The 13,098-nt window shown below is 53.6% G+C and overlaps 6 protein-coding genes across 8 annotated transcripts; 2 read left to right on the forward strand and 4 right to left on the reverse strand.

Moving 5' to 3' along the window:
• Nucleotides 1–200: 200 nt before the first annotated feature.
• On the forward strand, nucleotides 201–1,530 carry H257_02012. 2 transcript variants are annotated; one of them, XM_009825492.1, is made up of 4 exons: nucleotides 201–403; nucleotides 462–558; nucleotides 632–1,059; nucleotides 1,130–1,530. In XM_009825492.1, exons 1-4 carry the CDS (start codon nucleotides 254–256, stop codon nucleotides 1,397–1,399), a joined length of 945 nt encoding a protein of 314 aa, XP_009823794.1. In that variant the 5' UTR covers nucleotides 201–253; the 3' UTR covers nucleotides 1,400–1,530. The 2 variants fall into 2 exon arrangements, with proteins under 2 accessions (XP_009823794.1, XP_009823795.1); XM_009825493.1 differs by lacking the exons at nucleotides 201–403; nucleotides 462–558 and having other exon boundaries at nucleotides 568–1,059.
• H257_02013 lies at nucleotides 1,462–2,608 on the reverse strand. 2 transcript variants are annotated; one of them, XM_009825495.1, is made up of 3 exons: nucleotides 2,546–2,608; nucleotides 2,004–2,435; nucleotides 1,515–1,739 (listed from the first exon to the last, which is right to left on the reverse strand). In XM_009825495.1, exons 2-3 carry the CDS (start codon nucleotides 2,349–2,351, stop codon nucleotides 1,515–1,517), a joined length of 573 nt encoding a protein of 190 aa, XP_009823797.1. In that variant the 5' UTR covers nucleotides 2,352–2,435; nucleotides 2,546–2,608. The 2 variants fall into 2 exon arrangements, with proteins under 2 accessions (XP_009823796.1, XP_009823797.1); XM_009825494.1 differs by lacking the exon at nucleotides 2,546–2,608 and having other exon boundaries at nucleotides 1,462–1,739; nucleotides 2,004–2,460.
• Nucleotides 2,609–5,120: 2,512 nt separating this feature from the next.
• Nucleotides 5,121–7,174, forward strand: H257_02014 (hypothetical protein). The gene has a single exon (XM_009825496.1). It carries the CDS (start codon nucleotides 5,804–5,806, stop codon nucleotides 6,242–6,244), a length of 441 nt encoding a protein of 146 aa, XP_009823798.1. The 5' UTR covers nucleotides 5,121–5,803; the 3' UTR covers nucleotides 6,245–7,174.
• Nucleotides 7,175–7,578: 404 nt separating this feature from the next.
• On the reverse strand, nucleotides 7,579–8,967 carry H257_02015 (hypothetical protein). Its single transcript, XM_009825497.1, has one exon. The coding sequence runs from the start codon at nucleotides 8,852–8,854 to the stop codon at nucleotides 7,901–7,903; it is 954 nt and encodes a 317-aa protein (XP_009823799.1). The 5' UTR covers nucleotides 8,855–8,967; the 3' UTR covers nucleotides 7,579–7,900.
• A 408-nt stretch (nucleotides 8,968–9,375) lies between these two features.
• Nucleotides 9,376–10,363, reverse strand: H257_02016 (hypothetical protein). Its single transcript, XM_009825498.1, has one exon. It carries the CDS (start codon nucleotides 10,278–10,280, stop codon nucleotides 9,474–9,476), a length of 807 nt encoding a protein of 268 aa, XP_009823800.1. The 5' UTR covers nucleotides 10,281–10,363; the 3' UTR covers nucleotides 9,376–9,473.
• Nucleotides 10,364–11,228: 865 nt separating this feature from the next.
• Nucleotides 11,229–12,307, reverse strand: H257_02017 (hypothetical protein). The gene has a single exon (XM_009825499.1). The coding sequence runs from the start codon at nucleotides 12,265–12,267 to the stop codon at nucleotides 11,317–11,319; it is 951 nt and encodes a 316-aa protein (XP_009823801.1). The 5' UTR covers nucleotides 12,268–12,307; the 3' UTR covers nucleotides 11,229–11,316.
• Between the last annotated feature and the right edge of the window lie 791 nt (nucleotides 12,308–13,098).

The raw sequence follows: 13,098 nt of genomic DNA on the forward strand, positions 1-13,098 counted from the left end.
CAACAAACCGACAACAATTACATTCCATACAAACAGCAAGTTTAACAGTCTGCACCACCCTTTCTACGTTTTTTCAAGGGGGGTACCCTTGAAATCATCATATTTTAATTCGACATTCTAATACAGCATACAAATATAACGTTTTCTAGTTAATAATCCATTGAATTGTTTCCTTGCTATTTTACCCCATACCCCCATGTGTCGAGCTTCGAATACATCGGCACCAGCGATCCTTGCACCAGCGATCCTTGGCATGCACTTACCCCGAAGGCGATTCAACTTTGACGGACTAGTGCGCCGATGCAATACACACGACCCAAGTCTGTACCTGCCTCTCACCGTGGAGGCCAACGCACACACTCCGCCATCGGTGGTCGGTCTCGTTCGAAGAGATCGCGTGGCGGTAAGTATCGACGAGCCCAACATGCCATCGTGCTGAACATCATTTTGGTGCATCGTAGAAACTCCAACCATTCCAGCATGTATTTGACTGGACACGCATTCACGAGGCCGTTCATCTCCGGTCTGCATTCACCTCAGAACCTCAGCGCACGGCAGGTATAATCACCACGGACCCTGCATTTCCATTGCCATTGCCAGCCATCCACACCGTGATGCGTGCACGTGATAGCAATGCAAGAAGTGGCCATGGCACTCAAAGCGGAATCCTGGCGCAACGAGGCGTACGGCGCTGCTCGACCCGACGACAACGAACCGTGGTTCCGCATCGACCGAAGTGCCAGCACGTTTTTCGGGATCTCACAATTCGGGTGCCATCTCAACGGCTACGTTCGACATTCTCCCCAGCCGAATGAGCATGGCCACTCGTTGAGCGTGTGGCTTGGCGTTCGATCCAGCGGCAAAGCTATCTGCCCTGGCAAGCTGGACACCCTTGTGGGCGGCGGACTGCCGTGGGACATGTCCCCGTTGGACAACATGTTCAAAGAAGCCGAAGAAGAGGCTGGGCTTTCTCGCATCGAGATCCATCGAAGCATTCGATCCACGGGCGCGTTGACCTACCGAAATGACGAAGTGCACGGATACAAGCACAACACAATGGTAACGTTATCACGATCTATAACCCACGTGTTGGAGCAACTATGTAGTAATCACCTGTGACATCGTATAGTTTACATTTGACGTCGAGCTTCCTTCGACGTGGCAGCCTGAGAATGTAGATGGCGAAGTCGACAGTTTCCAGCTGTGGCCCGTCGACGACGTACTGTGTCACATGCAGTCAAACCCAGAAGCGTTCAAACCCGATGTGTGTTTGGTGCTGCTGGATTTTTGTGTCCGCCACGGTGTTCTCTCGGCAGCAGATTTCGAACGGCCTGGCGATTACAGTGCCTTGTGCTCCAACTTGCATGCGTTTCACGGATCATCGGCGATAGTACTGTAGTCACCCTAGCCCGTTACAGTTCGATATGCACTGGCCATACATACTTTAGCACGCCCCCCAAATGGCAAGATCATTTCTTCTTTACATTGAGGGCCCCCTTGTACGACATCTTATATCAACCTTGCTTGTGCAGTACGTCGTGCACGAGTTTCTTCTTGAATGCGATCCATTTCGCGCCTTCCCGATCCCGCTGCTGGCTCGTGCCTACCCCATGGCGCATCTGCTGCGTAGGAAGAGGACATGGCTGAGAAAGGTCTGACGCAGTTGTTGTCGACATGTGCTGGATGTTGGCTCGCACACGCTGTCTTGTATAATACGATGTATCGGCAAAGAAATCCGCCTACAAGCAACCATCTTGAGTCGATCGTTCGTTCGGTCGTTCGTTCGTTCGACTAGAACGCTCTATTTGTAGAGTTATGCAAGACGCCATGCAATTGGACCACCAAACGGCCAAATGGCCAACTAACTACCCACCACCCCAACATATTCTAGACACTCGGATGTCACCACCCTCATCGTGACAACCCCGACGGCCATCCAGTCGGTTGTTGTCGGTGTAATAGCCATCATCAATCAACCGATTCGACGGCGGAATGTTTAGTACCTTGCGGAGGAAGATGAGCTCGCACTCGGAATCTGTGGTCAACGAGTACGTGGCAAGGACCCTGCGATTGGTCTCGTTGCTCAGAAACGACTCTTCGCCAATGAAATCTCGAGCAACGAGTCTCTTGTGCACGGTTTCGGGACGCAAAGAGGCGGGGACTGCCAGGAGGTGCCTCGTCAGCGCCTGGTTGGCGTGGAAGAACGCCACGGGGCTGTCCTCGTGCTCCATGGTCGTGTACGCATGCAGGGCGTTGTGCTGCTGTGTCTTCTTGACGCCATTGTTGATGTTGATGTTGCCGTTGTTGCCGCCCCGCCCGACGCCACCCCGCGGCCGACGGGACCCCAACATGCTCGCGTTGTGCGTCACGAGTTTGCACACGCCGCGCCGGACGAGAAGCAGCCCTTCATGGGCCTGCCCTGGAACATGCACGACCTAAAGCGCAACAACCAATAGCCATCCCCATGCCAATCAGATGACTACGATATGTCGAAGTCTGGAGTCGAATCAAAGACAATTGTATGAGAGAGCGAATTCACACGTACAGTCGCTTTGGGCACGATCAGGCGCTTGGCCTACAATAACAATGACATCATCCTGTGATTGAAAGCAAAGGGACGATGGTGGGGGTGATAAATATATATCTATATATTAGTATATATATATGTACTTTGAGCGTCAACAGTTGCAATTGCGGCGACGGGATCGACCGAAACAGGCGCAATTTGCCGAGAAAGTCCATCATGTCTGGCGACTACAGACGTGTACGTAGCATGATGAGTAGTAGAAGAACATCGACAGCGCAAAGATCTACATGGACAGAGCTCTCGTCGGCTTCAATGTCCATGACAGTGGCCCACGGCATGATGATCATCTGGGCGTCCGCTTCCACCACTGCCGTGCATGCGCTAGAATCAACCATACGAAGAAGACATAGCCCTCATGTACTATAACGGAATAGCTCGATCATACCGCGGGAGGTGGCGGAACCGGCCTTGGTGGCCGAATTCGGCGCCCGGGCGAAGGGTGTACATGGGGGTTTCTTCCGGATCGAACGTTTGCTGTCGCAGGTTGTCCAAGTCCAACAAGGCGGCCTCCGAGTGCAGTTTGCCTTTGGGTATCTGCTTGAGGTACGTTTCGACGGTCGGTCGGGAGCTGTCGGACGTGTCAGGTTTGACGAGGTTGTGCTTGAACAGGTTCACGCGGCCGACGAGCAGTAAGTACACGAACGCGCCAGGCTCGTCCTCTTGGAAGAGCACAGTCGAGGCTGTGAGTCGCACGCCACACACTTGGGTGCACAGGGAGCGGTGCACCTATTCAGTAGTTTAAGCCACACACTAGGAGTTTGAACACCACCCCATTCCTACACCCTAAAACATGCAGCGCTGCATGTACACACCGACGGGGACAAGTGCCGGCAAAACGGAAACAACGCAGCCGTGTTGTCCATGAGAAATTGAATATCGGCATCGCTGCGAGTCTCGGGTGGGGCCGCCGCAATCTACCTCCCATTGCTGTGAGATCGACAAGACATGGAAAATGAAAGTCGGGGATGCCTTGTAGCAAATTCTGGGATCCGTGCGGTCCATCGTGGTGACCGCTCGAATCGACGAATCGCGGGGGGTATAAAGCGGCTGTGCGTCGTAGTAGAACATGCCGTTCTCGTTGGTCGTGCTGCCGTTGTACACTGGACATGTGCGCTACACGTCCGTGACTAATCGAGTCCTCGATCCAATACGAGGTTGTTTTACTGGTGGAGTCTCGTCTTGGTTAGTGGAAGCAGCATCATCGTCATCGTCGTCGTCATCGCCGCCGTTGTCATGGGGCAGGTCCAAGCCATAGCCTTCGGGGTGCTATATCATCCACATCTCGTGACAACCCACCTCCGTCGACGTCGTATGCTACGTACGTCGCAGCGCCCCATGGTCGTGTAATCCTTGGCCGCCTCGGCGTATCGTCCGGCCTTTCGGAACGCGAACGCCCGGTTTTTGAAGAACAGACCGCAGCCGCCGTCCACGTCGATGGCCCGCGTAAAGCATGCAATCGCCTTATCAAACTCTTCGTCGTGCTGCGATGCCACGTCATCATATACAGGCATCAAGCCTGCGACACTCACTACATGCAACATACCAAGTAGCAGATGCCCATGTTGAAGTGCAGGTACACGTTTTGGTCGTCCACTTTACACGCTCGCCGATAACATGCCAGGGCCTGGTGCGTTTCCCCCAACCGGTCGTACTAGCTCCTTGTCACAAATATATATGTGGGCCATGGAATACCGTACCACAAGCCCTAGATTAAACAGCGCTTTGAAGTCCCGCGGGGCCATCTTCAACGCCGTGTGGTACTCTCTACCCCGCATTCCAATCTCATGTTTGAATATATAGATAGAACTACTGTCCAACAACACAATGTGCTACTACAGGTTACATCCACGGACGTTACCGAATCGCCGAGGCAAAGTCCCCTTGGGCGCGGTGATGGTACCCTGCCAATGCAGTAGGTTTAGTCGTGTATTCAAAAAGTATGAATTAGTCAGTGTACCTCGGGCGCGGTAGTAGTCGGCAGTTCGGTTGCCGCGGGGCATGGCGACGTGCAGTGGCCGAATTTCCACGCTCTGCCCACACAACGGATCCGGGTCTTTGACCATTTGCTGTTCCCGTAACGCCGCCTCGGCAATCGCGTTGGACGACAGCGTGGCCACGGTGGCGGGGAGGGCGGGGATTTCAACCACATTGGACGCCGGGGCCATCAGAGTACGCGCCGCCGTGCGGGGACGAAGGGGGCGGCCGGAACATGTGCTCATTTTGGTGGAGACGGCCGAGAACGGCCGCCGGGGCGTGATTTGTCGTGCTGTGGCAGGGCGTTGCTTAGCATTGGTCGTGTGATGGACACTCCAGTCGATATGCAGTGGGGGGGTCGTGAACGAGCCAGAGTAACGAGGAGGAGCTGCGGCACTCATTGCAAAAACAGAGGACATAATGAAACGGCTGGTTCAAGGCGTAACTTCCATAACATCGCCATGCTTGTTTTACATGGACTTTCGTACGGTTGCACTACTTGGTTGCCATGAGACCGTGTTGCAACAGCAAAATCGCAGTGATCATCACGAGACAAATGGAACGGACGTCAAATCCACTAATGTTGTTAATCTAATATATAACTCATCGACGTCCTCTTGGAGATGTCGTTCACGGACGGCAGCAGGTTATTGGTGGACCCCCCCTGGTGGGGGGTCGTACTAGACATGGAGGACGGTGGAATTGGGTGGGGGGTGCTGAAGTTGCTAACTGGGGGGGCGCCGTTATGTGTAGGGGGAGGGGGGCCGTAGTTGACCTGGTGCTGCGGCATGGCATAGCCCGGAGGGGGGAGGTGCTGGTGGTAGTATGGAGATGGGGCGTACTGGGGTTGCGGGTAAGCCTGGTACATATGGTGCTGGGGTTGGTGCAGCACTGGTTGCTGAGGCATGTACTGGGAGGGCGGCGGTTGGTACGACACTGACGGCAACGACTGCTGATGCTGCAGCGGCGGCTGTGGCACATGGGTGGTTTGTTGTAGGGGCTGTTGTTGTGGGGGGGCTTTGGCATACGCATTGAGCGACGGAATCGCAGAGGGGTATCCAGGGGGCGGTAGCAGACGAGTAATGGACGGAGCGTTAGTCGCCGACTGCTGGTCCGAGCCACTTGCTTGACCCACATTGTTGGATGGGGCGTTTAGGGTTGGGATGGCCGTCGTCGTGGTAGCTTGGCTGTCGTACGTGGGTTGCTGGCCATTGTGAAGTTGGTGAGAAGACGTGGAGATCGATGGTGGTGGCAGTTGTTGATGTTGCGAGGGGGTTGCTGCTGCTGAAGGAGGGTACATGTTGTTGGTTCCATTCGAGTGTTGTTGTTGCTGTTGCATGGGTGGAATATTCCCCACATGCACCATGTGCTGCTGCTGTGAAGGGTGGGCTTGGGTCATCCATGGACCATTGCCAGGAATCATCATGCCACCTGGTTGCTGGTACACGGGGTGGTGTTGCGGAGGTGGCGGCTGGACATGATGATACATGGGCTGGGCATAGCCTGGGGGTAAGTTGGTGCGCGGATCTACGCTGCCCCCCGTCTGTGGTGCGATCTGGTGGTACACGTACTGCTGGGGAGGGTACTCGCTGTTGTACTGGACTTGTTGGGGGTGGTGCATTGGATACGGCACGTAGGTCACCCCACCTGACGGGTATGGATGGATTGGTTGGGACTGCATGATTTGATATGGTTGTTGGTGTTGGGGGGGTTGAAGTTGAGGCTGAGCGTTGTATGAACCAGGAGTGGTTGCATGCTGCAGCCCATTATGGGAAACGCTATGAGGCTGCGATTGTACGTGTTGCTGCGAAAGTTGTTGCGGTGGCTGGGCAAGTTGCTGCTGGGAATCCAGGTCGAGTTGTGAAGTGGGCGCCAGGGACTGCCCCGGTGTCGGGTCGTGATGGTACAGTAGCGGAGGCATCTGGGGAGCCGGCGACGACGAATGCGAAGAAGCATGCGTGGTGACATGTGTGGCTGCAGACAACGGATGAAGCGCGCTTGTCATCGATGGAATGTGCTGCTGGGAAGGATGGATCGGACCAGGCAACTTGGCAACAGATGCCGATGTCGTCGACGTTGGTTTGATCGACGGGATGCTCGGGCTACCTTGGGAACTTCGAGGAAGCGGCGACGCGGTGGCAGACGGGGCGGCAGCGGACGCAAGCAAAGCCATGTTGGATTGCATTTGGTCGGACTTGATGTCCCAGTCCGGTTGCTGTTTCGCGATCGCAGGACTGTTGTTGTCTTGTTTGGCTTTGATCGCTCGGGTGGCCGTTGTCTTTTGAATCTTTGCAATTGGGACGACTGCAGAGTCTGACGAGTGCTTCGACCCGCTTCGGTTGCTGCTTCTGTCCAAATCTTGGTTGTTGGTCTCCACCCCTTTTTCATTGTACGGTTGGAACCGCGCCGTGTTGTTGCGGCTTTGCATCTCTTCGCGCAATGCCTTCAGCTTGGCCACGGGAATGCCCATGAACACGCCAAATCCGTAGTACACTTCGTCCGCAGGTGGTTTGGGCGCGTTCACTCCACCGTCGACTGCTATGTCATACGCAGAGCTGAGCTTCTCGCGCTCGGAATTCGGCATTGCTCGCTCGTTCGCCTGCCGCCGCCCGTAATGTTCAAATGGCCAGCCGATGAGATGACATCCGGATAAATTCCCCGACCTGTCATCGCTGGTGTTTCATTTCATACAAACGTCAAGTCAATCCGTTAGGTGACGTTACCTTAATCCGGATGTTCACCAGTCGCGGGCACTTGAGATGCCCGCGCGTTGTTTTAATCTTCGAGTTTCATCTTGTATAGAAATACCTAGATATGTTAGACCAAAACGATTGTATCGCGTAGGATCCTCAGTTTTATTAATAGCATTCACACTGACATATCTTCTTCGCACCCAAGTGCAGCTATTTTGGCCAATCAAATGTGGCCATAGTGAGCAAAACGACGTACGATTGGTTAATTCCAAGTGCGCACATAGCAGCGCAAACCTTCTGGCAAGTGCATCGTGAACCATATGCTCAATAACGTCAGTTCGCCGATCGTCGAAGGGATTCACGCTGCACAGCGGACAACGAACGACACCTCACATAACGCTACGAAGCTAGGCATGCCATGGCATTCACATTACGTAGCCATGAGAACGACATTGGTCGTGGCCATGAAATCCATGGAATCCATGGCCACGACGCCACGAGCCAGAAGTCGAGTTGTTCGGGGCTTTCTTTCCCTATCATCGCCTTTCCCAAAGTGGAAAACTCATTTTTGATGACGAAATTGCTGCAAGGGGGTCACGATGCGATCACGTTAGCATTCAATCCATTGTCGAATTCAAACATTGAGCTAATATGAGTAGCGGTCGTAGTCACTTCGTTTGCCCGCCGCGCACGCGAAAAACAAGAGGATGAGCGAGATGGCGGCGGCGACGGTGCTGCCAATGGCCAATTTCATGGACATCGAGTGCCACAGGTCGAGGATCGCCGGTCGACACACTTCGTACGGGGCGCTCTTGTACACGTTGGTCTGGGTCTTGGAGAGCAAAAAGTTGCCGCAAAATGTGGCCGTGGTCGGGTTCAGAGGGCACTTTTCTTCGGCAAACACAAAAATGGACTTGTAGTTGCTGTACTTTTTATCGACGTCGGCGCATGTTTCGCACACTTGCTTGTATTGCGATGGAAGCGCCTTGGCCGCGGTCGCGCCGACCACGCCAAGCGCCGCCACTTGCTTGTCCACCTGGAGACAAAAGCCGTTGATGCCGGTCGTCTCGTCTACGTTGATCTTCAGCAGCGTCGACACGCCCACAATCGTGTCGGCCAGTGCCGGGACGAACGTTTTGAACGCTTCGCGGGGTGACGCCAGCGTGCAGAGCCGGGCGCCTTGGGCGTAGCAGTACACTTCATTGAGTGACGAGGCGACCTGGGATTCCTCGGTAGCGGCGGGAAACTCGGCGGCGTTCCATTTCGACGCCGTGGACGCTGATATGAAGGCCAGCACCGCGAACGCCGTGAACACAGCGAGTGCGAGGAACACAAAGACCGCATAGACCGTGAGCAGGATCTTGTTGCGACAGAGCGCACCGAACAGGCCCAGGCACGCGATGGCCACGACCACGATGCCAAAGATGAGCGTGTACAGGCCGAGCGAGTTGACGGAGGTGGCCGTGGCCGCGGAAAACACGTCCGACCAGTGGTTTCCCTTGAAGGACGCGCCCACGTAGATGAGCAGCGCGCCGGCGGCGATGAACAGGATGTTCAATCCCACAAGGATGATCTTGGACAAGGTCGTAGGAATCGCCATGGTCCGCCGATGAGAAATGGGCCAAGCATGGCGTCGCCATTACAGACAGATGCAAAGCGAATTTCTTTTCTCACCTCAAAACAAATTGTTTGGATAAACTCAATTGAGTTCTCTTTCACTTATGGTTTGTATGTGAGCGAAACGTCCGAGATCTCAAAACGCTTGCCCTGGTCACCAGCCGGTGCAGCCACGAACAATGTGCTGAATTGTCTCGTTCGATATGAAGGCATGCTCAAAGGTATGTACCGTGTAGCGTATATAGGTTTAGACAGCCATATAGATTTGGACTCCTCTGTAAAATTATATAATTGGATTACTACACTTGATTATTGTATGCATTTGGTAATTTACACTATCCGTATCCGGATACTAGTCCCGCCACTGTCCATATCTATATACGTTACACGGTAGTTTGATGAGGTAGTCGTATAGTCGCAGCGGCCATCGAACCTCTGAACTCTGCATTCGCACGATGGTATATTTCCTCGTTCAATACAAAGCTCTCAACACAGCCCAACAACTACTGTAACGTTAGTATATATACTCTTACGACATTGGCCCCTTCACTAGGAACTAGTACACACAAAGCCAATCGAAACTAGTTAGATTGCATCGCACATTAGACCACCGTGGCCACGTATGCAGTGTTGTCTTTTCTGGACCTCGGTGGTCGGGTGACGGCTGGTCGCTGAGATCTTGACACGACCAAAATGTACACCAACGCGCTCAACGCTAACGCGGTGCTGCCATATGCGACGTTGGTGGCGTATCGACTCCACTCGACAAAGAGCGTCAGGCGACATCGCTGGTATGGGGCACTATACTCGTTTGAGGCATTTCTTCGGCCAAGCAGTTTGCAATAGGCGTCCGTGTCGGCGGCCATATTGCAATACGTGTCCACCCACTGAAACACGGCAATGTGGATGGAAGGAGCCGGTTGTTTTGTCGCGCACATGGACATGGTTGCATTCGCTGTGACATTGACGGCCGACTCGACAGACGCAACGCACCTGTACCGAGTGGGGCAATACGCGTCATGGAAGGTATCGGCAACGATGGTTTCCTCGGCGTTGAAGGGGAATGAAGACGCACTCCATTTGTCCGAGGCGGCTGCAGACCGGTACCCCATAGCAGCAAGGACGCTGGCGAAGACCACAAACATGCAGGCAAACGTCATGAGCCAGTTGTTGGTAGGTGGCAGGAACCGACGAAAGCACGACGCGAGCACCGCCACGCTGGTGCACACGAGCGCATAGACGAGAAAGTACCCCGACGACGACGCGGCGACGACGTAGAACAGGTCGGTCCACTTGGTGCGACTCAGCGTGCCGCCGATGGCCACGGCGACATACATGAGGAAGGCTGTCGCTCCTAGGAAGAGGAGGCTCACAACGGCGAGAAGAAGCTGCGGCCTCGTGAACTGCATGGTGTCTGGCGATGGTTGGGTAATGAATGAGGCGACTTTATCTCTGTGCCAGTTCTAGGATGCCGGAGGAGTCCGTCGGCAAGTAGACACAGCATATAATAATCGGCTTGATTAAAATTAATCGAATCTACTATTTATCTTGATTTTATTATTCATCAATCGGTGAACACCTCGAAAGTCATCATCATTGGAGTAGAAATAAATATATTCTACTTCGAAATACAATAGGCCCCAAAATCAGTCAAAAGTTAGAATTGCTATCGTGAATAATTATGCAATGCGTTTGATGCTTGGTTGTGTCGTCGTCCACGATCACAGCTCCTGATGGCGTTGACATGATTACTGTGTGAGCAAGGATCTGGGGTACAGTATTTTCCAACTCAATCATTCGACAGTAGCTCCGGGGTAACGTTATGCGAGCTTATGGCGCGGTAGTAGGGCATGCAAGTCAATGCAATCCTACCGATAGCACTAGGCTGCGTTGGCCGGTGTTATTTGAGGTACTACGTAGGATTATTTTCTGTGCAAGTGGTGGCTGTGGTGCAATGCTCCGTCGCATGCAGAGTTGGCGTCGTCCCACATTGCGACATGCAGGTAAAGCTGTACAAGTAGTACAGTGTAAGTGTTTACAAACTATTCGTGACCACCCACCCACCCCTGTACTCGGAGTATTACGCAGTCGCACAGGAAAGTCAAATTTCCGTCAATTATGTAAAACACCTTCACGCAGGTGCGCATTGGTGAGCTAAAGCTTAGACGTTCACTTACATGTTCGCCTGCGCATGGCTCCCGCGAATCTTCGCGGGGTACAGTACGGTACCTACAGTACAGTACCACACTGTACCAAGCTCTGGCAACAGTGACCATATCCAGATTGCAGTACTGTACTGTGTACTCGGAGTACTCTCCGGAGTGTACTCCTAGTACTACCAGTATGTAGTAACCGAGTGGCTCAGCCCAACGAATCTATTATCGTTACCGGTACTGTATTGGGCAAGAACAAGGTTTGAACCGTACAGTAAATGTTTTCATCCTATTACGCCACGTAATAGTCGTCGTTGTTTTGCCGTCCAATGCGGCATGCCAAGACCACTAAGACCAATGCAATCACAGCCAAAATGACCCCCCCGATGCCCACTTTGGTGGCATAGCTTCGCCACAGTTCCAAGACCACGGGTCGGCACTGCTTGTATGGCGTGCCTTCGTACACCCCTTGGTCAGAGGCGTTCGTGAGCAAATATGCGCCGCACCACATGGCCACAGGCGGCGTCATGGGGCATTGGTCGTTGGTCCATTCAAAGATGGATTTGTAGTCGCCAAATTTGATGTTGACATCGTCGCACACTCCGCATGCGCTCTTGTATTCTTTCGGGAGCTTCGCCGTGAACGCGGCCTCCAATGGACCGAGCGACGCCGCCTTGGCGTCGACGTTTTTGCAAAACCCCACGACCCCCGTGGGCTCGGTGACGCCGATGCCTACCTCGGACGCCACGGCTGTGATCGTGGCCGAGGCAGTCGGGACCAACGCAGCAAACGCTTCCTTGGCGGTCGCCGAAGTGCAAAACCGGGCGCCCTGAGCCTGGCAGTACACGCCGTTGAACCCGGTGGCAATCTCCGACTCTTGGGCGACGGCAGGGTACGCTTTTGAGGCCCAGTTCTTGGCACCCCCGCCCGCCACAAAACCGAGGATGGCCACACCGATGAAAATGAGCATCGCGATCACGACAAATACAGAATACAGTGTTAGGAGGCACCGGTTCGCACAAATGGCACCCGCAAACCCAAAGAACGCAATGAGGACAATCACGCCTCCCAGGATGATCAAGATCATGGACGCCGAATTGCCGTCGGACGTGATGTTGTTGGCAGAAAACACATCCGACCAGTGCCCCCCGCGCAGGACAACACCCAAGTAGATCAACAGGGACCCGCCGACGATGAAGCCGAGATTCAAAAGGATGAGGAACGCTTTGGCCAGCGTTTGCATTGCTTTCACGGATAGCGATATGAACAATGGAACATTGCGCGCAAAAATATTTCGAGTCGAACGAACGAGGACGACGAAAATGGGAACAAGTGTAATAACGTTACCCGTGAAACAACTGAAATATTTGGATTTGAAGTGATGAATGTCCAACGATAACGTTACGAAATTATCCCGCGGGGGCGTTATTTGGTTCAATCGTCAACACGAAGTGAACTTGCCGAGGTACCTAGCGATAGGCGTGTGTAAAGTACTACGTAGTACTACTACCGTATCCCCCGCTGTACTTCGTAACATTAGTACAGCCAGGCGATGGCTTGCAAAATACTACTTTGGACTGACAGCAAACTTTCCGTCAATGTCGCTCTCCTTTTCCAATCCATCGACTGAAGCTTGTTGTTGGCTTCAGATGCTGCGGAGGTTGAAGGGCCGACCAACCTTTGAACTGGTCGTAAAGATGCTGCTTAGCTGCTCGCGTTGGTTGACACACACTGGTGAGGCCTATTCGCCGGACGTTGATGGACGCCTTGTGTTCACATCTCCGTAGTACAGTACTGTACTGTACCAATGCTGCCGCGTCCACACGTAGATGGATCGGCGACCATCTTTGTCAATACGCTTTGCACAGTCCAAGATAGTAGGCGAGGAGAACCGCAACAAATGTAAGTCGACCACGAAGCTGGCCGAGTGGTCGGCACCGACGAAAGTCAACGCCGGCAATTGGAGTCTCGCTTTGTTTGATCCGCAGTCCCCCTGGAACAACACCATCAACATTGCTTCCAAGCGGTGGAGCTTCCAACCTTTGCCTAGAGACGAGACCAAGTCGACCAGCGG

Source organism: Aphanomyces astaci (genome assembly GCF_000520075.1).
Source record: "Aphanomyces astaci strain APO3 unplaced genomic scaffold supercont1.3, whole genome shotgun sequence".
NCBI lineage: Eukaryota > Oomycota > Saprolegniomycetes > Saprolegniales > Verrucalvaceae > Aphanomyces > Aphanomyces astaci.

Excerpts from the sequence above, each read along its gene's own strand:
- H257_02012 (XM_009825492.1), top strand. The coding sequence starts at position 254 with ATGCACTTACCCCGAAGGCGATTCAACTTTGACGGACTAGTGCGCCGA. Across the intron at positions 404-461 it reads TTCGAAGAGATCGCGTGGCG|AAACTCCAACCATTCCAGCA; the intron begins GTAAGTATCGAC and ends GGTGCATCGTAG. Across the intron at positions 559-631 it reads AGAACCTCAGCGCACGGCAG|CAATGCAAGAAGTGGCCATG; the intron begins GTATAATCACCA and ends TGCACGTGATAG.
- H257_02013 (XM_009825494.1), bottom strand. The coding sequence starts at position 2,351 with ATGTTGGGGTCCCGTCGGCCGCGGGGTGGCGTCGGGCGGGGCGGCAAC. Across the intron at positions 1,740-2,003 it reads AGCTCATCTTCCTCCGCAAG|GCGGATTTCTTTGCCGATAC; the intron begins GTACTAAACATT and ends GGTTGCTTGTAG.
- H257_02014 (XM_009825496.1), top strand. The coding sequence starts at position 5,804 with ATGGTGGTGGCAGTTGTTGATGTTGCGAGGGGGTTGCTGCTGCTGAAG.
- H257_02015 (XM_009825497.1), bottom strand. The coding sequence starts at position 8,854 with ATGGCGATTCCTACGACCTTGTCCAAGATCATCCTTGTGGGATTGAAC.
- H257_02016 (XM_009825498.1), bottom strand. The coding sequence starts at position 10,280 with ATGCAGTTCACGAGGCCGCAGCTTCTTCTCGCCGTTGTGAGCCTCCTC.
- H257_02017 (XM_009825499.1), bottom strand. The coding sequence starts at position 12,267 with ATGCAAACGCTGGCCAAAGCGTTCCTCATCCTTTTGAATCTCGGCTTC.